At 38.3% G+C, this 19,626-nt stretch overlaps 1 protein-coding gene across 1 annotated transcript in view; it reads right to left on the bottom strand.

The window, feature by feature from the left end:
* Positions 1-19,304, bottom strand: part of ALS2 (amyotrophic lateral sclerosis 2 (juvenile)) — a 36,442-nt gene extending 17,138 nt beyond the window's left edge. Inside the window, exons 1-14 of the mRNA XM_010136348.1 lie at positions 19,212-19,304; positions 16,601-16,755; positions 14,316-15,235; positions 11,866-12,226; positions 10,845-11,013; positions 10,296-10,392; positions 9,801-9,878; positions 8,849-9,022; positions 6,991-7,162; positions 6,429-6,609; positions 4,580-4,645; positions 1,902-2,064; positions 271-402; positions 1-35 (exon numbers count right to left, since the gene is read on the bottom strand). Of these exons, the coding sequence (XP_010134650.1) occupies positions 1-35; positions 271-402; positions 1,902-2,064; positions 4,580-4,645; positions 6,429-6,609; positions 6,991-7,162; positions 8,849-9,022; positions 9,801-9,878; positions 10,296-10,392; positions 10,845-11,013; positions 11,866-12,226; positions 14,316-15,235; positions 16,601-16,755; positions 19,212-19,231 (2,723 nt within the window). The 5' untranslated portion in view covers positions 19,232-19,304. The remainder of the gene's footprint in view (positions 36-270; positions 403-1,901; positions 2,065-4,579; positions 4,646-6,428; positions 6,610-6,990; positions 7,163-8,848; positions 9,023-9,800; positions 9,879-10,295; positions 10,393-10,844; positions 11,014-11,865; positions 12,227-14,315; positions 15,236-16,600; positions 16,756-19,211) is intronic.
* Between the last annotated feature and the right edge of the window lie 322 nt (positions 19,305-19,626).

The following is a 19,626-nucleotide window of genomic DNA, read 5'->3' as shown; positions in this document are numbered from 1 at the left end:
CAGATTAAACGACGCTCTGGCTTCCGCAAGGAATCCTACAGGTAGGGTTAAAAGCAAAATTACAGAAGCTTACTTCTCACCGATTGTGACTTAAGGTCAGTGCTATTTGTTTTTTTGCGGTAAAGGTCTAACCCTTTTGAAGTTAGGAGTACTACAGCAGCACACATTAGAAAACAGAACTGGGACAGTAGCATCAGCAACAGACACAGAATATAATGCGCTATCAGCAAAAGATTCAAGCTGCTAATGGACTGACAATTGTCATTATACCGTCATTTTCCCAGGAAAGGTCTTCCAGAAGCCAAGCGTATATTCTGCTTCTTTCCTTTTTCTGCTGAGATGGACAGCCAGGCTCTCATAACAACAACTAGAATCCTGTAGCTTCTGATATTCTGGGGATGCCTACAATGCACAAGGTAAGACAGACCTGAGAGCGTTTCTGAACACCTGTACCAACACCACCAACCAAGATGCAATGCAACTGTTCATTTTATTAGATCAGCACCAAAGACAAGACAGTTGGTCTGGTTAATAAAGTAACAGAGGCAGCCAAGTTACTTCTTGGTCACATGTTCTGTTGGTGAGCTGGCAGCTTTTAAAAAAATCACAAAAGACTCCATGAATGTCAGAGAAGAATGATTAATACAATTACAATATTTGCATGATCTACCTTCCTGCAGCTTAGCAAGCTGTAGCAGAAGCAGTGCAAATAATTGCAGGAGTAATACTTGAAATGACTGTATTAGGATAAATATACAAGTAGTAAATTGTTCCTGTTTAGTCATCTCTTATTTCAAAGGAATGCAATTCTATACATCTAAATGGCTGGTAAAAACCCACCTATATACTAGTGCCACTCCAAAAGTAATGCCTCCTATTTTATTATGTTGGCCCATGATGTCAGAGGCGGATGTTGGTGCTGTGGCAGTAGAGGTTGAACCTTCCCCCCAATATCCCCGTGGATTTTGTTGCCGGGGCACCGACGGGAGGTAGAGGTTGAACCTTCCCGCCAATATCCCGTTGAATTTTGTTGCCGTGCGACAGACGGCAGCAGAGGGGCACTCTGACAACCTGGCGCCTGACATGGCAGTGCCTGTGAAACAAAGGGGTGTCACTGAATTCCTCCACGCGGAAAAAACTGCACCATTGCCACTCATCGAGGCTGCTGAACGCTTACAGAGACCAGACAGTGGGTGTCAGCACAGTGAGGGAGTGGGTGCCACGTTCCAGCAGTGGTGACAGTGACGGTGGGTCCCCTCTGCTGGTGCAGATTGTTGAGTGTGGCACAGGGGCTGTTGTTCATCGTTGGTGACAATGCACAGCCAGTGGTGGGGACTGTGTTCAAAAAACAGTGTTTTGTAGCTGAGAGTTTCCTCTATCAAATAGTGTTACTGGGCTCTTTGCATCTGTTGTAGCTTCCATGTAGTTTCCAAATAAATAGGAGGCATTGCTTCCAGAGTGACCTACACATAAATAGCATTTTTAGTAGAGTATTACAGCCAAGGATTGCTACAGCAATGATGCCAGATGGAACTTAAAAGCGACAGGCAAACATCAAAATAATATATGCACACTAAAGTGCCTGGGTACACAAGTTCTGGCAGCGTAACAAGTTTCTACTTGTCATGTGATCTGTGCAGGTGTGGTGTAAGATTGTGCAAATAAATATGCATGATATTCCCTGCAGCAAACACAAGTCTGAGGTAGTTCTCTGAGGACTAAGCTATTTCCAATTACCTGGCATTTGCTTCACACAATTACTTCTGAGCTGTAAGTTTCATATGTATATATGAAATATATGTGTATATATTATATAATATACATATATGAAATATATGTATATTCATATGTATATATTCATGTGTATATTTATTCAGATATAGATAAAAAAGCCAGCTTACCACTTCAAAACACGTGGCAAGCTTTAGCAAAGTTCTAGCATAACTATGAAGTCTTCCAAATGGCATGAAAAACAGAGCATTCAGAACCTCCACTAGCGGGAGATTTTCCTCATTCGTCTCAGCCAGTTTCTGTAACATCTCCTGGTTTTTACTCAAGAAGTCTCTAACAGATAGGACCATTGGGGAACAGAGGGAGGAGGGAAGAAAATGAGACAACGAGACATCAGTAATACTTTATATAAATGAGCTCAGAATGCCCCTTTTTGGATTATCATAACCAATAAAAATTAAAGGCAAATGCATGTTGCTTATTCCATTCAAAATTTAGCTTGAGGAAGTACAGTAATACAGTCATGGAACTCTCTAACAACTGCAAGACAGGCCTTTTTTTACTTCTACTCTCACATGCTGTTATTACACTGGTTGAAGAAATTTGACCAAGTTGCCCCACTTAGAGAGTGACTAATTGCCTTTTTTCCCTTTACCACTTGATCAGTAAAAGAGCTAACAGGTGGAATGCCTTCCCCAGTACTGTTAGAGCAGTAAGTTTCTAACACTGTTGATTCATACAAGAAGTCCTGAAAGAATCTTAACTTTGTTTTAGTGCACTTCTCTAAATATATCCAAGCAACCTCTTCCCCACCCCTGCTGTTCAAGGCAACTAACCAGTTTTTCCCCTAACTAGAAAAATTACATCCTACCTCAAAGAAAGGCAGGAAATCTGTTCAATCCTCAGTCTGATTCCCAAGAGGAAGAACTAATCTAGTTCAGAGAAGAAGAGGGAAATGATTCTGAAGGCAATGCATTAGCACACAAAACCAGGATTTCTTCCTCAAAAGGAAAACAAACCTACTTTTCCCTGTCCTTCACCATATCCAAGCACACAGGTGTGCTGGCACATATGACACACCTGCATTAAAACACATCCAGCAAGGAAGCATTAAAACCATAAGCTGCAAGAATCAGGTGACGATGAGAGCGCAGGCCCCAGGGACAGTGAATCAGACCAGAAAATTGCACAGCGGGGTCCCTACATTCTACATGATTATTAAGATGCCATTTCACACATCAAAACAGCGTACCTTGTCTAGGTCTGCTAACGGCATTAAGAACAATCTTGTACAACAAGCCTTAGGAATAAAGCCTTCTTTAGAGAGAAGACCATCTTTCTTAATTTTAACCATCTGGATGGCCTGCATTTTTTAAGTACTTTGAGATCCTCACATGGAGGTGTCTCTGTAGAAAAGTGTCAAATAATAACAGATTCATAACACTAGGTATAGCTCTCTATTCTTTCAGAGGACACACTCAAAAACCTGCCAGCAATGGAGACCTTCTACTGAAGGTAGCACTTTAAGTTGGGACTACTTCTAATGCATCCATATTGTAGAATACCCATAAAAGACAGGCCAACAGCATTAACCTTTGACTTAAGACAGTATCTGTCAAGGAGGAGGGAAATCCATCATTATCAGCATAGATACTCTTGAATTCCCTTTGCAAGTAACAGAAGTTCTAATACATCTCCTCTGAAGTTTCACAACCCAAAAAAGTATCATTCACCTAATGAGAATCTGGCAGCAGTAGAAGCTGTGACACCTGACAATGATAACTGATGTGACAAATTTAGTACAAATAATTTCAGCATCCAGAACTTTTCAGTACTAATTTTAAATAACATACTTAAACTAAGATTTCCTGTAAGTCACCCTAAAAATCTTGACCAATGCAGAAAGACTCACAGTCTCCCTCTGCAGTGGGATTTTGATTTAGTCTTTGGCACTGGTCCTCAGGTGCAGAAGCTTCTTTGCATTAGGTACCTTGGTGTTTCAAAGAACTTCCAATACCAGCATTTACACTGCATTCAAAGTGCTTAAAAACCAGCTGTAACAGAACTGCTCTCAAATTATAGAATTTATGAAGGAAGGAAAGCTGGCAATTCCTCAGATGCATTAAGAAAATACCCTTATTTTGTGTGCACCCAGAGGCACAGTGTTATTATTCTATTTCCTAGAGAACACTACTAGGAAACTACTACGAGGAAAAAAAAATTGTTTTACTTTATGATCTATAAACTTCAAATACACGGTCTCAGGCCTTAAGGTACAATTCCTTCCTCATGTTTAAGGAGTAACTATGAGAGTAAAGCAACCTTAAGGCATAGAACATACACGCGCAGAAATGTTGTTATTCTTGCATCATTTAAAAGCACTTCCACAAACTTAGAGAATTCAAAAGTGAATCCACATTATCTACTCTTACTATTTCTTAAAAGATTGCTGTTCTGTATTTTCTTGGCAGCAACATTTGAAATAATGAAACACTAACAAACATTGAATAGATGATGAAAACTTAACCTAAAGACAAACCTTGCCAAAAAAATCATTATCTGAACTCTATTTACATTTCTTTCAAGGAACTTACAAGCATTTGTGTCTTTTTCCTCCTTTCTCCACCTTCAAGATAAAGTAACTGAGCCCATTCAGCAGCATTTTAACCTAAATTTTTAATCACAGTTGAGAGGAAGTAACATTTTCCTCATCTAATGGAAAAGGAATTTGTGTACTCAAGTAAACCGAAACCAAGTCTCTGCTCATTACTACACGCATACAGTTTTTTCAGGTACAGTTCTTTGCCAGTTGATCAAAAATGCCAGAAAATGGTAAAGGTTTGCTTACATTGCTGGCTTTGCAAGCAGCATAAATCCCCCCATTACGAGGAAGTTTGTTACTGAAGTACAATACCTAAAATAGGGAAGAAAAAGAGCTTCAGTTACAAAATAAGAACACTCATGTAAATACCAACTGTTGTAATTTCCAACAGTTTACCAGTGAGGTCTGTAACATCTCTTACTATTCAGGCAATCCGAGCACTTCAGAAAAATATTAAACAAACACTCCATGTTACTAGAACACTTAGAATTTACTTTCCACACGAAGGACAGAACATGCATTACCATTCCACATTTCTGCTGCCATTAGCACAATGCAGAGGGCTTACCTGGCAAACAGAACTTCAATTATTTTTTTCTGGTTCCCCCAAATTTGGGCATGTACAGAATAGGCCACCTACTTCAACAGTAAATACTCCTAGCTTCTAATTATATTCAAGATGGGAATTTCTTTTCCTGCCATTAAAAACTCTACCCTTCACTTCTCCCTAGCAAAAAAGAAAATGATTTTAAAAAGAGGTCTCGACTTAGCCCAATTAACAGATAATACTTATGCTGCCTGTCAGATCCTTGGAAGATGCTCAAGGACTATGCTGAGGAGCATGCACAGGTTCTGATGCCATACACAGAAAAATATGTAAAGCATTAGAAAGCAAAGGGAGAGAGCAGAAGACAGGCAGTAACCATAAGAACAGAAATTAGGTATTTCAGACTTTGATAGGGTGGAAGAAGAAATTAAGAAACCCTTCTCATATGAGTTGAAAACCGATTCTGGAAATCCAGATACAAGAAAAAGAATTAATTCAAAGACTGAGTAAGAAAGGGAGAGAATACATATTTACAATTATGAAAACCCCACTTGATAAACAGAGAAGAAAGCTTCTTTTAGGGTGATATGGCTTAAGTATATCATTGATTCAGTAAAAGTAGTAAATATTGTGCTTGCGTTAGAAAAAAGAGCAACTAGCTGAGCATTAAAAATGCTACTGCATAACAACTGAACTTGATGATCCTGAAATTTTGTTCCCTTCGAGATTTTCAGATGTCTGATAAGCAAGACTATATTCAGAGAGGACATTTTTAGACTCTCCCCTCCGTCAAGCCAAGGTTTTTCACAAAAATCTGTAGGTATTAAGTATGATGAGACATCTGCTACATTTGGATTGAATTATCCAGCAAGTACCATACAAAAGTTATGGAGGAGAAAGAGAGCAAACAGCATGACTGCATAGACTTCCTCTCCAAAAAGCATTAAGCTAATAAAAATAAGCACCAGGATAATTCAGACTTAACTTCGAGCACTAAAGCAGCTCTGTCTTTCAGGTGAAAGGTGTAAGACTAGCTATTTAGCAGGTCTCAAGACAGAAGAATCGTTCCTCTGGGAGACAATTTTTAGTTAATGACTATTGAAAAGGCATTCCGTAACCACAATAAAACCCCAAAAGCAGCTTTAGTTATCAGCCTAGCCATGGTAACTGTATATTACATATAATCTAATACATTACATTACATCTTGTAATATATTACAAGATCCTTACTAGTAAGTAACGAACGTGTCACTTTTTATAGTTATATAGGCAGCAACCAAATTGGAATTTGTACATAGTTTTATATTAGGGAAGCTGAAGCTGTCCAGTGTGCTCCACTGGCAAAGACTTTGAACTACTTAGCTCGCTACAAAAAAATCAACTGGTTTGTGTAAAACTCTCCCTACATTTTAAATTGCAAGAATACAACTCACAAAACAGTTACTTTTGTAGTTTTCCTTATAATCTACTTTCCCCTAACTCAAGGCTTGTTGGGGTCAGTAGATTAAGCCTGCAGAGACTCAGGATGAGAGGGAATTGGATACTTGCTCAGTGTAACTATCCAAAAAGAGACTGGAATGCTTCAGGATGGCCAAGCTCCTGGCTTCTTTTACTCCATGAAGAAAGCTACTTAAAGAAGCTCCATGTTGACCAATGAGATAGCATAGCTTGCTGAACCTGCTTGCCATTTCCTGCAACAACTGGATTGTATTTGCATTGCCCAAATTATCTGTAACAGACCAGAAAGCAATTTATCTTACCTTATGAAAAAGCAGCACCCATCAATAAAGAGAGCTACCACAAGGTGCCAGTTTTTTTGGCAGAGATTTTATTGGCAATTTCACCTCATGGCTACATTATCCAGAATCAGGAATTCAACAATTTTAGACTAAATACAGTTCAAATAATTATTTCAGGTGAAACAGTCAGGAAAGTACAAATACTAATAACATAATGCCTATGTATTCCACCAATTTCATCCAAACAAGGAAGAAGAGTAAGACCTTAGCTTTATCTTAAATATATGCAATTAATTTTAAGTTTTGTATAAAGAAATTTGTTCTAGAACATAGGGAAAAATATCACAGAAAATATTAAAATAAGTTCTTACCTAAACCTAAGAGAGGTCTAAGAACCTGAGATTTGATCTCACTCAGTTTGCAATAAAACCTTCTCTCAGTAGAAGCCAACTCATGCAAACTGGCAATATATCCCATTACGTTTTTGTCTACTAAGACCAAACAGTTGTCACCACCAGCTATCACATTGCTTATGTACCCTATCTGAAAGATGAAAAAGAAAAAACAGCAGCTTTAATATTTTTCTCTTTACACTCCAACTTAAAAATACGACAATGCAGAATAAAGCATATCCTTAGCAGCACCAAGTGATAATAAGTATTAATTACCTACACTGACAAATAATCCATTCAATATTGACTGAATAGAAGAATGGCAAAAGTTGGAAGAAACATTTATAGCCAGTGCTGTTAACTTCCCTGGTACTGATAGAGCCTAAAAGACAATAAATTGACTACCTTTTAAGGTGACTCATACAATCATTCTGTGTTTAAGAGATAGTGACCTTAACTTCAGTCACTTTTAGAATTGCAATATATTTCATGCTTGTATCGATAACATTGATATTAAATAGTATCACTACATCAGCTATTTCTCCTGTTATTTAGGAAGTGGGAATAACAAGGCTTTACTATTATGGCTGTGCTCCTTTCTGGAACTGAAAGATACCAATTTATTGGGAAGAGTGATACTACAGTATCAGTAAACTGGACTAATACTAATAACTACACCAACACCACAAGTGGTCTTAGTAGGTATTCGCTTTCTACAGCAGTTGGGAGCAAAATTCTTCTCTAAGGTCAGCACATGTGCCACTGATGGATTGTGGCTCCTCACTAATTCTGGTTCACATGCAATACCATGTAGTAATTCAGTGTTTGAGCTCTACTTTTATTTCTTTTGTTTTTAAATAGAGGATTCCTTACAAACATCAAGCCAGAATTGTTCAACAAGCAACCCACAGGCCAATTCTGATATGCAAGAGCCTACAAGTCCCTCTACAAGAAAGGTGCTAGCAACAACCTTAAGAAGGAATACAAGTGTGTCTGCACACACATAACTGCGAACACGCGCATGCACGTATGCGTGAACCTGGTGTCTAAATGCCTGTCCATCCTCAAAACCCTTCTCTAACTGCTCTTTGGCTCAGTCTAGGGAAGTAACAATGAGACCCGGAAGACAAAGAGCAGCTTTCTACCCTCACCATCTCTTTTTTGTTACCTAAAACTCAGGTTTGTCTGAAATCATAACAGACAACTGGAAGAGGACGTGCAGTCAGAGTACACGCTGCACGACCTCATGCCAGCTTCGAGGCAGATAGGAGATTCAGCTTGATGAAGAACATTGCGTAGGGGTACCACCTCTCTCCCATAAACATGCAAACACACATTCTGGTACCTTTGCTCAGTTCCCCCTTTACATCCATGAGAAAGGGAAGGGCAGAGAAGGAGATGGTGCAGAACTCAAGGGGACTTTCTGCCCACTCAAACAAGATGAATAGGACGCAGAATGGAAAAGAGCAGGCAATGCCCTCAGCCACTTGAGAAACAATGGGAAAATGAAGAGCAATAGCAGCAAAGAATAAACACGTGAAGACTATGGTGAAAACAGAGCACAATGTAAGAGGTCACTTCTGCAGCATGCAGTCATGGAAGAAAAGGGATTAGAAACACCTCCTTGTCCCTCAAACAGAAGGAAAGACCAAGAAACAGGCAGGGAAGAGAACAATACCAATTAGGCCTCCTCTCTGCCCTCCATAAGCTGTGCTTCTGATTTGACTGCTAGGAACCAGTTACTTAACACCCTTAAAACTAGTGGAACAACAAGCACTGTGCTATTTCCAAAAAGCATCAGTATGATTTGCACTAACTTGAAGGAAATACCACTCACCTTACTACAGGATAGTAACAGAACTGGACTCTTAGTACAGCTATTTTCATACAAATTATTTTCTGTCGTTTCCTGGCCACTGTAATATAATCCAGGTTGGAAGTCTTCCTCATCTGCTAAGAAGAGGGAATAATCTAGTCCTGCTGCTGTACTCCAAACACCACCACCACACACCTGAAATTCAAGAGTAAGGAAAGACAATAGAAATCATCTGAAGCTGGAAGGAGAGGAGAGTACTTAATTGTTCTAGCCACACAAGCATGTACTCTTTCTGCCAAGAAAAAATATTACAATAACTGGTAATTTTTCAACTTCAGTAGCTCATAACAAATATATTTCCTGCATGTATACTGAAAATTATCTTTCTTTCCAGTTTTCTTACTAATGGCTGGTTTTTTGCCTTTAAATTATAAATCAGTTTAAGTGGGCATCAGGTGAGCTTGACTGAAGTTGGGACTCTGTTCTCCCCTTTACATTTAACTGGGAGATCTACAAACTTGGGACATGGTAAACATGCCGTACATTAACTTGCATAAGGCCTAAGCAGGAAAACTCTGCAGCTAGTTTTCCACTAAAACAAGCACCAGAAAACATAGCAAAGGGTCCCAAAGTATTTAAAAGTTTCAGCACTACAACATTGCTATCAGAGGAACCAAACAACCAAATGTAAGGTAGAAGTGAAATTTGGCAACATACAACCAGTCACATTTCTCAGTTTTAAAACTTCGTTGTGGTCAAAAAACAGTGGAAGTTGGTGTAAAGAATTTCTTGGGTAGATTTTCAGAAGCTCAGCTAAGGATCGTGTTTACAGTATAAGCCAAAGAAATCAAGGGCTCTATTACTATACAGCACACAGATCCATAAACGAGGTCAGGTTGTAGAAATTACTTTGCATCCACTTGTCTAAGAAGAGACTCTAAACCAAAAGAAAAGTACAGAAAACAGGAAGTACCTTTGCAAGACGAGGGACTGTTGTTGGGGAGTTCAAGTGACCAAGCTGGCCAGAGATATTACTGCCCCATGAATACACCTATAAGAAACAGAGCTAATCATCAGAATAGAAGTTTATAGACATGGACATATAGTTTATAGACATTGACAGACTGAACTGTAGTAGTACATTACATCAAGCGTGCAAACATACACAGGTCAAAAGTATAAGATTCAGGTACCAGAAACACTTCCCTGATTTTCACTGTCTTTCTATATTCTCAAATTATCTTCTCACATTCAGAAATGGAATGCAGCAAATCATGGCAATCTTTAAACATTAACACTGATGGTACATGCAGAACTTTGGCAGGAATAGAATTAAAATTTCACACTGCTTACAAGTTGCCTCCCACAAACAGGAACAAGAATTTAGAAGCAAAAGAAAAAACCTAGAACACATCAAATATGACAATTATGGCAAGGATAAGCAATAAACGATAACAATCACTTGTACCTGGGATTTGGCAGTGAGTGCTAAGGAATGATGGCCACCAGCAGAGAGGTGAATCACTTCTTTACCATCTAGGCTTTTCACACATAGCGGCTGAAGTCTGTCAATCCCCAGAACCCATAAAGGAGCAGGGAAGGGAGGAAGAAAAAATCTTCAAAGGTATTTGTAACAGAACAATAAATTCCAAGTTTTATTTTTTCCCCAAAACAAATTAGAAAAAACAAATATACACGCAGTCTTTGGTCAATAAACTAGCTTAGTCAAAAAGGTCATGATGGTCAGAAGTTGATTATAAACCTCACCCCAATTTGGATAAAGTCAAAATATCACCAAAGCTTCTAGTGATTACAAGAGGAAAAGTCATAACTGATCAACATTCAGTAACAATACAGCATAAGACATGTTACTTGAAGGAATTGGATCACAACACTTGAAAGAACAGGAACACAATGCAAGGCAGCTGACCAAATTTGAAAATTTGAGGAAGTTGAATACTCCAAATTTTCTAGTGACCTACCGAATAAATAAAAAAAATTATCAAAGAAATCTCACCTTGGCAGAACATCTCCATGCCCTAGCTGTCCATCCTTTCCCTTTCCCCAGCTCCATACCTCTGTTCTTAGGGATGGTAAAAGAGCATCAGCCTCACCACTGTAGGTTGGAGTCAGAGCTACGGTCCTCATTTTTGCTCGCCCTACCTTCCGCAAGAGCCTAGGAGAAACTGAGAACAGGCCAAGAGAGAAAAAAGTTGCTCATCGTTTCAGGTAAATTTATCACTCACACTGTGTGTTACACGTTAACAGAAACATCTGAGGTAAGCAATCAAGACTTCTTAAAGAGGTCTTAAGATTGAGAGCAAAGGCTGACAGGCAAGAAGACAGGTTACTGATACTCAGAAGTAACGTATGTACTAGAAGTAAACAGATCCCAACTCATTTTTACTAGCTATTAAAAGACAACAGGCATATGAGAACTATGCAGTTATACTGAAGCAAATGAAACAAGACAAACTATACATTTTTAAAAAGTATGTTTTGAAAGAAAAGATATCCTTGTAGTGAATAAAAGATTGTAGTACTTCCTAAAATCTCCCCTCAGATCCAAGATCAATATAGAACTAAACCATGTGCCCATCTGGAGCAATTAACCACTAAAATCTAAGAGGGCAGAAGGTCATTAGCTTTGAAGTTTGGCAGTGGGAATTGGAATATTTCTAGGTCCTTGGCTCAAAACCAACTCAGTGCAGTAGAGATTACAGGCCACGTAGATTTCTATCTGCTGTGCAACCTATATGAAAGGTAGTTTGCCTTCGTTTTGCAGTAAGATGCCCAGACTACTACAATGTGCCCACCTTGCCTTTACCAATAAAGGATGTATTTTTGGTTTTCTTAGAATACAGTATCTGCTAGACTTCACTCCCTTCACTGCTTTCAAGTCCTAAGACACAGTTTGTAATTCATTCTACCTTTGGTAGATGATTAGATTTATGTCCAATCAATATGTTTTATTTTCAGTTATAAACCTCCATATTATTATAACTTTTCCAGCTGTTTTTTCCAACATGTTTTTTCACCTTGTGACAACAAGCCAGGCAGGGAAAGTCTTCGACTGCCTCCTTCAGATTCCTCCTCTCTAATATCCACTAAACTGGAACTCTTCTTCCCTTGCATGGATTCCAGCCTGACCTGCTCTTCTCGACTGTCTTTCAGAGCTTCAGGACCTGGCGAACCACCACCAGACTGAGATCCTGGTTCACTTGAGGGTGCACCATAGAAGTTCATTACTTTCTTCAGCGACAATGCTCCAGCTTCATATGTAGCAGCTACTCTCACACCAACTGCTGATGCACAAGAGGCCACCAAGCTGTTCAAGGCAGAAGTGCTGGTACCTGGAGGGCCAGGGATACAAGCACTGAGTTGTTCTTCTTGAGAAGGCTAAAAACAAGGAAAAATTGAAGACTATCATACCAGACAATACATAACAGTAAGATGATGATACAGACATTCACTATTCAAACTATGTGCTATACGGAACAAGACATTATGAGGAAGCTTTTTACACTTAGGTGTACATCTATTAATCATATTTGTTAAGATAGAATCAAGCACCATTTCTACAGGGACTGGACTTTGTCAGTGGCACTTGTCTTGTAGTTCATCCATAAGAGACTGTGGCTCTGCTGTTTGGTTTGTTGGTTTTTTTTTTTTCTCAAGAATTGAAAAAGGATCTTTGCAAACAAATATAAAAAGAGATTTCATTTTAGGCTAATTACTAACTTCTTTGCCATCAAATAAAGTGCATCAGGGAGCATGCTGTATTTAGAGACAGATAAGTTCCCTCTTTGATATGTTAAAAGGAAAATAGTGATTCATGGATACGTTTTACAAGATCTACCTTAAAACCAGTTTGGGCTATGTGTCCCCTTCTGCTACTGTTTTATCCATATAAAGCTTAGGTAATTATCATCAAGCACATTAAGGACAAATTGACTGAAGGCAACTATTAGTACCAACACATGATTACCTAAAATAGCTATCAGTTTAGTCACCAAATAAGAAATAATGCACAAGATATTTGCCATATAGTTTGAAAATTAAAACAAAGACAGCAAAGTTCCATTTTCCTCACCTAATACACATTAGAAAATAATATTATAAATATTATAGCTCATTTTAGTCTGCCAGAAGGAAAAAAATCTCTGGCTTTTTTTTTTTTTTGTGACAAGTTAGGCTAAAGGATTGGGATTGGTCCCATTTACTTGTACTTCATTCCTATTTATAAAAGGCATGCCTAGCAACACAGACAGCAAAATCAATTTGTGTAGGAAAGCAAAGAGATACAAAGGATTTTACCAAAACATTACATTAGTCCTCATCTCTGCTCTTCACAACTATGCTCAATTGCGTTGAGTCAGTGAATCAGTTCCAGTCTTGTTTATTGCTGGAACTGTGTGAGATAACACACAGTCCTCTGGAAATATCCCAGGAACAAGATGTTGATGTGTTTCAGTCATTTCCAAACAGCATGAGTTCTCACACGAGTCTAAGAGGCCCACAACCGCTAGAGTGCATTTTTATTAGCAAAAAGCAAAAGGAAGGACAACTGTGTTCACACAACGTTTGTTTCTCTGAAATTAAGTTTCCCTCAGAGGAGGAAAACATAACCTGCTTAATCACCAAGTTACTGAACAGTTTGTTTTGGTTTTAATACTTGGGGGTTTTTTTCCAGTCAGAGAAGACAAGAAAAATCAACTATTAAGCACTGTGAAATTTATCTCCCAGAAGCACTGTGAAAAATTTCTTACTGTAACTATAAAAAAAATTAAGAAATTGATGTCTACACAACACTAAAAATGACAAATGGAGTTTTCAGAACTCTGCTATGAATTTTGCATACTGGGCCACAGAGCGGCAGTCTTCCTTAGAAATGTTACTTTTACCATAAACCATCCAGCAGGACAATACTCATGTAGGGACTGCCAGACTATGCTGCAAGATTTTGGATTAGTTTTCTGTCTAATAGCTTTTGGGTTTATCTTCTTCCCCCCACCCTACATAAGATTTTTTTCCAAAAAGCGGAAAAAGTAGTATTTTGTCAGGAAGCTGGCAACAGCTCTTAAACCTTCATATCAAGCATTTGTGATTTGTGAGAGATTTGTTCCATGTACAGAAAAGAAAGTTCTATCTTAAAGGTAAATTAAACAAGTACCAGCTTACTGTCCCACACAAATGGGAAACCCATGATCATAAACAAGCTAGAGAATGGGAAATTGGCTTACGTAGTTCTGGTACCATAGCCCATGAAATGAAGAGTTTATAGCACCATCAAGTTGCACACATTACAAGCTTACAATTGAACAAGGATGAAGAACAAAAAAAATCTTTCACTTAAAAGCTGAGAACCATCACAATGAAAAAACGCTTTGAAATTATAGGAACACCACAGCTACATTAAACTAACAGAATTTTTCATTTGTGCAAAGAGTAACACTGTCATATATACATATAATTACCAGGTACCCACCTTCGCAGGTTCTGTGCAGATGTTTTTCTCTATGTTCTCACTTACTGAGTGTTCTGTTAAACTGATCAAGTACTCTTTCACTTCTTTTTTGTCTGGGAACAGAATATTTCCAGGACTAGAAATTCCACTGTCTTCCTGTCCACTGCTGCTGGAAAGCACACTTGCTCCGTCAGATTCTAAAGCAATAAGCGTATGTTCTTCTACAAGTCGTTTTTGACAGTCTTCACTTCGGCTACCTGTTACACTTTTTCCTTCTGGGGTCTCCACTGAGGGACAGAAGACATGGTTTTCCGGTTGGTTATCAGAGAGTGCTATACCCAGTGGGCAACAGTGACTATCTGAAATGATTACGTGATCTTCCTTGTCTGTCATGGTAATGAGGAGCTGACTGCAATGATTGCACCTCTCTGGAATAGGCTTCATTTCCTGCACAGGTAAACACTGTACTAGAGCCAAGCTGTGGTAGGCTCCACAAGCAATCTGGAGCACAACGCGTCCTGCCAGGTGCTCTACTTTCTGGGGCTTTGTCACTGGAAAAGTTGTTGTTATGAGACCGAGTTGGCAGCCACTCCCCCAAGCCCATATCTCTCTGCTTAGTGATAGTGCCAATGTGTGTTCCTCTCCACATGCTAGCTGCAAAATCCTTACTGATAACAGGGGACTGGTTTCAGAATCAGAAATACTGATAGGCTGCGGCTCTGGCACACACGGCTGATTAGCAACTGCACACTGGCCAGCAGAATTGTTCCCCCACATGTATACTACACCACTTTCTGTCACAGCTCCATTATGAAAGCTTCCAGCTGCCACTGTAATAACATGATGCCCAAGCAAAGTATTTTCTAAGACAGGGCTATTAGCACATGACTCCTCCGGTCCTGATCTCCAGGGCAGTCTTCCAAAACTGTAGACCTCTCCGCCTGGGAGAAAAAACAAGAACAATCTAGCATGAGTCTAACGAACTTAAACCAATACAAAAATTTGGAGAGAGAGTCAGCTAAACAGATAACAATTTTTACCTCAGTCCAGGCTCAGCGAAACTATGGCTACTGATGTATAAAGACCACTGGTTGCTCTCTGCTATTGCTGCTGTTAAGTTCTGTACCTCATGTTAACATTACCCTGTGCATACATGCACTGATGAACAACATAATGCTTTTCTGCTAAAAAATTCACTATACCCAAGTTTAAGTGCATATATTGGTCCTTTCTATTTTAAGAACGTACAACACATTAAGCACATACAACAACGCTTAGAGAACACAACAAAGTACAGAGTCATCTTCCCATACAGAGATCTAGCATCACCAAACGGTACTGTTTGTAACCCGACAGTAAAACAGGATTGCCCTATCAAGTGGAAAGCATGAGCTGGTGTGGGTAAATATATCTTGCTATTGGTTTGATGTTGTAATGCAGCCTCTCCAAAATTTCATCACTGTTAGCTGATTTCACTACCTTTAGCTGAAAAGTCTGCAGCTACGCCAGTTCAAGATACCTTGCTAATTTCTAAAGAAAGGCAAAAATATTTTTTAAATTAACAGTTGTTTTCACAGCAATAGAAAAATGACAAATCATATCCACAAACAACATCCTTCATGGGGCAAAAAACACACATGCAAAAAGCCCTTTTCATTATGAAAGAAACACGTTCAAAAAAAACCCCCAACAACAAACTGAAGCTCCCTAACAACTCTTGCAAAGGTGCTTACAGCAAGGTCACCAATAATCTGGAACCTTTCCTTCAAAAATATCAAAGAAAAATCCAAGCAGCAACTTCCACTGGTCAGTACAAGTAAGGACCAAGCTATGCAAACTTTTAAAGGGACTGGCTTTTAGAAATACTTAGATTCACAGTACCAAACTGCTCACAAACCGAGACTCATTCTAATGCATCTACTAGCTACACGGAAGCTATTTTTCCTGAAACAGGTGGAAACCATAGCTCTTACACATCAAGAGACCCTCTTGCTGTACTGTATTCTTTAAATTTTTTTTTAATGCCATTTAGAGTTAACATGGTTCAGTTTACATTACCACCTTTAAAGAGGAAATCCAGACCCATGGTTAAAAGAAAAAAAAGAGTATGTGAGAAGACACAATGCATATAATTTCTATTCCAACAGTTTTAAGTAACTTGTAACTAATAGGGAAATACTGGCAAAGTTGACAATCTAACCATTTAAAAGTCGTGAATGAGACACAGAATGGAAAAACATCTAAAAGAAAAAAAATTGACAATAACTAAAGATTATTATTGCCTCAAATCTTTACAAGTTTCTTACCTTCTGTTAGAAGTAATCCATGATGTATTCCAAGGGCTGCCTGTAATACAGTCTTTCCACTGAGGCCTGGAAGCCTTTCTGGAGTTACAGAGCAGGAACCAGCCTTCCAGACATAGACCAGGCCTCTCTCTTTGGCTCCTTCTGCCTCTTCTGAGCTACAAAAAGATTGAAGGAAATACAGAATCAGCTGTGGTTCAGTAATGCATAGTTTGCTTTTCACATATGTAGGAATGGCTAAGTAGTTCAGGCACCAGTTTTAATTTCAACAGTCAACAGGAAGTCAACATATTTTGTTTATAATTTGGTAATCTTAATTTAAATAACATTTAAATTAAAACCAAGTAGTATCTTCTATTTGAAATCATTAGCTTTCTTTTTCATTTCTACTTTACTGCCTGAAAAGCAGCTGTTCTTGTCACTAGTAAACTTAAAGATACCTTTGTTCACAACTGATATGGACTTTAAATTATATTTTGTATTTGTTGCTCACAGCAAGTAGATCAAATTAATACACAACGCTTGTCATTGTATGCTGATGGAGACTGCAGCATCAGATCTACCCATATGTAAGCAACTCTGTTCCCATGTGAACAGTGGTATTTATATTGTTAACTATTCCTGTGTTAGAAAGCAGAAGGAACATTTCTGGTTTATTAGGTTTTGTTTGAGTTTTGTATTATTCAGCTCTTGGAAATCAAAATGCAGCAAAACCAGCCTTATAATCATGCTTTTATCAGTTACATAGAACAAAGTATGCTGGAAATACCATAAGCATCGCAGACAACATTTATTTTAAAAGTAATTAAGCAATGGACGTACTGTGTGCATATTTTATGGTGAACCTATTGCTCCCATTCACAGTGTCTTCAAAATATTAAAGCATTACACCTGTAAGAGCTCATCCTCTATATACTTTAAATTCTATCTTTAGAGAGAAAAATGAGGTTTTGGTTGTGTTTTGGGATTTTTTCCTCTTTTAATTGTTAATGAGTTTCTCAGATTCAAATGAGCCTGTCATTCAAATCAACTGAACCAAGGAAAAAAGAAAAAAAAAAAGATCCCAAAACACAATGGAAGTATCTGGACTTGAAGGAGTGATTGGAACTATCCAAAGCTGGTTAAACACTTTAACACGATCTGGTTTGAATGCTCAGTCAAGCAACTTCTCCCAATCCGCAGAAAGAAATTCCTTTGACAATAAGCCCACAGTTTTAACAATTTGTGGAATCACTTGATTTAAATAAACACAAAAAGCCACTTTAAACATCAATATAGATGGATGACATTTCAAATTAAGAGTTTTCTTTAAATTTATTCAAAACTATAGAGAATAGATTGTTATCCACCTTACACGAAAAAGCAGGTTTAGCTCTTTATTTGCCCACAGTTGAACATTTACTCCCTATGTAAATCAGTTCTTGCAGCTTTGCATGAACTTGTGCAGTTAAAAATATAAGGTAGCGAGAAAATCTTTGATGGAAAGGCAATCTTTGTCTAGAAGAAAGCACACAAAACCCCCAAATGTATTCTAAAACCGAAGCAAACCCATGAAAAGCAAATCTGATGGGCCACACTGTGGACAACTTATACAAGTAGCACATTCAAAAGCCATAAGGCCCTATTCATGCAGGCTACTGAGTTTTTAAAACTAAAAACACTGATAACTGTAGTGCATAGGATGAACAATACCTTTGCACTACCTGCCTCTGGAACATTCAAGATACAAATAACTAAGAGACTGAATTATGTCTCTTAGCTCCTGTGCCCATGCCCAATCTCTACTTTTTTTACAGGTAACAGAATAAAAGAAAAAAAAAAAAGGTGAAAGAACTTTTCTAAAATTCAGGTAAGTAATTTAATCTGAACAACACACATAACATTAAAATGCAGAGTCTTGCATTTTAAATACACAGGATTTGTGTTTAGGATAGAAGTACATTAAAAAGGAACCAATCAAGTAATATATAGGCCACAAAAAGAGTTAGAAAAATCCAACATCATAGTTAGGACGCTTACCTAAAATCAAAATACAGGCTTTACTCAGATGCGAAAGGACACCAAAGAACACAACAGTGTAACACAGAGTTTTCATCAACATACTGTGCATTAAATTCAGTCTGAAGCCTGATATTTGGGCTTTTATCCATTTATTAATTATTTGGAGAACAGTCCAAGACAAATTTGGGACATTCACATACAAGAATTTATTACAAGACACTAGTTTTTCGTCCCCAAACCATCTGACCTCTGTGAGGTATCTTAATGGAAGAAACAAGGAGTAAAAGAACAGTCTACTGCAGGGCTATTGATCCAGAATCAAAATTCACAGGGACAGGTAACAAATATGATTTACTCTTCACCAGAGAACATTACTTGCAAGTTTTTAACCTATGGCTAACACTCCACAAGTTACAACAACTTTAAAAAGAAGCTGCTCTTGTAATAAGTTGAGTGTTCCAGACATAGTTGAAACTGAAGCTAAGTTACTTCTTCCCTTTAACAGTAAGTTACATAAAGAGTATGCTGACATGACTTAGTAATTTTACAGGATGATCAGGAGCTGGCATAGTTTGGGGAGCCTCTGTGGCTTCACCTAGCTGCTCATTCTCACCTTCTTTCCTGTGAGTCCATCTGTCAGTGGCAACACTCCATCACCACCAAATCTTTCCTCTTTCAAAATGAACAATATAATTTCCACAAACTGTAAAACATAAAAAAGAGCTATTTAATTGCAAATAATGTTAAACCTAACCCCCCCAAAAAAATCCCAAGTAATAAAGCTTCAGATCCTCTCTTAGATAAGCACTTCCACAACACTAGGAAGACTGAATTACTTAGTTCGCTCACACTGAGTTGGCAGACAAAAGCTAAACAGCCAGACTTGTAAACAGCCTGACTTGTCCCCTACCTACTCATCCTGCAGTAAGTCTACAGTAAGGACAAACTGAACAAAACCTAGTTCAAAGGCAGAAATTAACATCGCTCTCTCTCTAATTCATGGTATACCTCTCAAGAAACGTCAAAGT

Source organism: Buceros rhinoceros, unplaced genomic scaffold (assembly GCF_000710305.1).
Source record: "Buceros rhinoceros silvestris isolate BGI_N320 unplaced genomic scaffold, ASM71030v1 scaffold12165, whole genome shotgun sequence".
In the NCBI taxonomy this organism is placed as follows: domain Eukaryota; kingdom Metazoa; phylum Chordata; class Aves; order Bucerotiformes; family Bucerotidae; genus Buceros; species Buceros rhinoceros.
The sequence above is the reverse complement of the archived record's forward strand: the minus strand, read 5'-3'. Positions and strand labels throughout refer to the sequence as shown.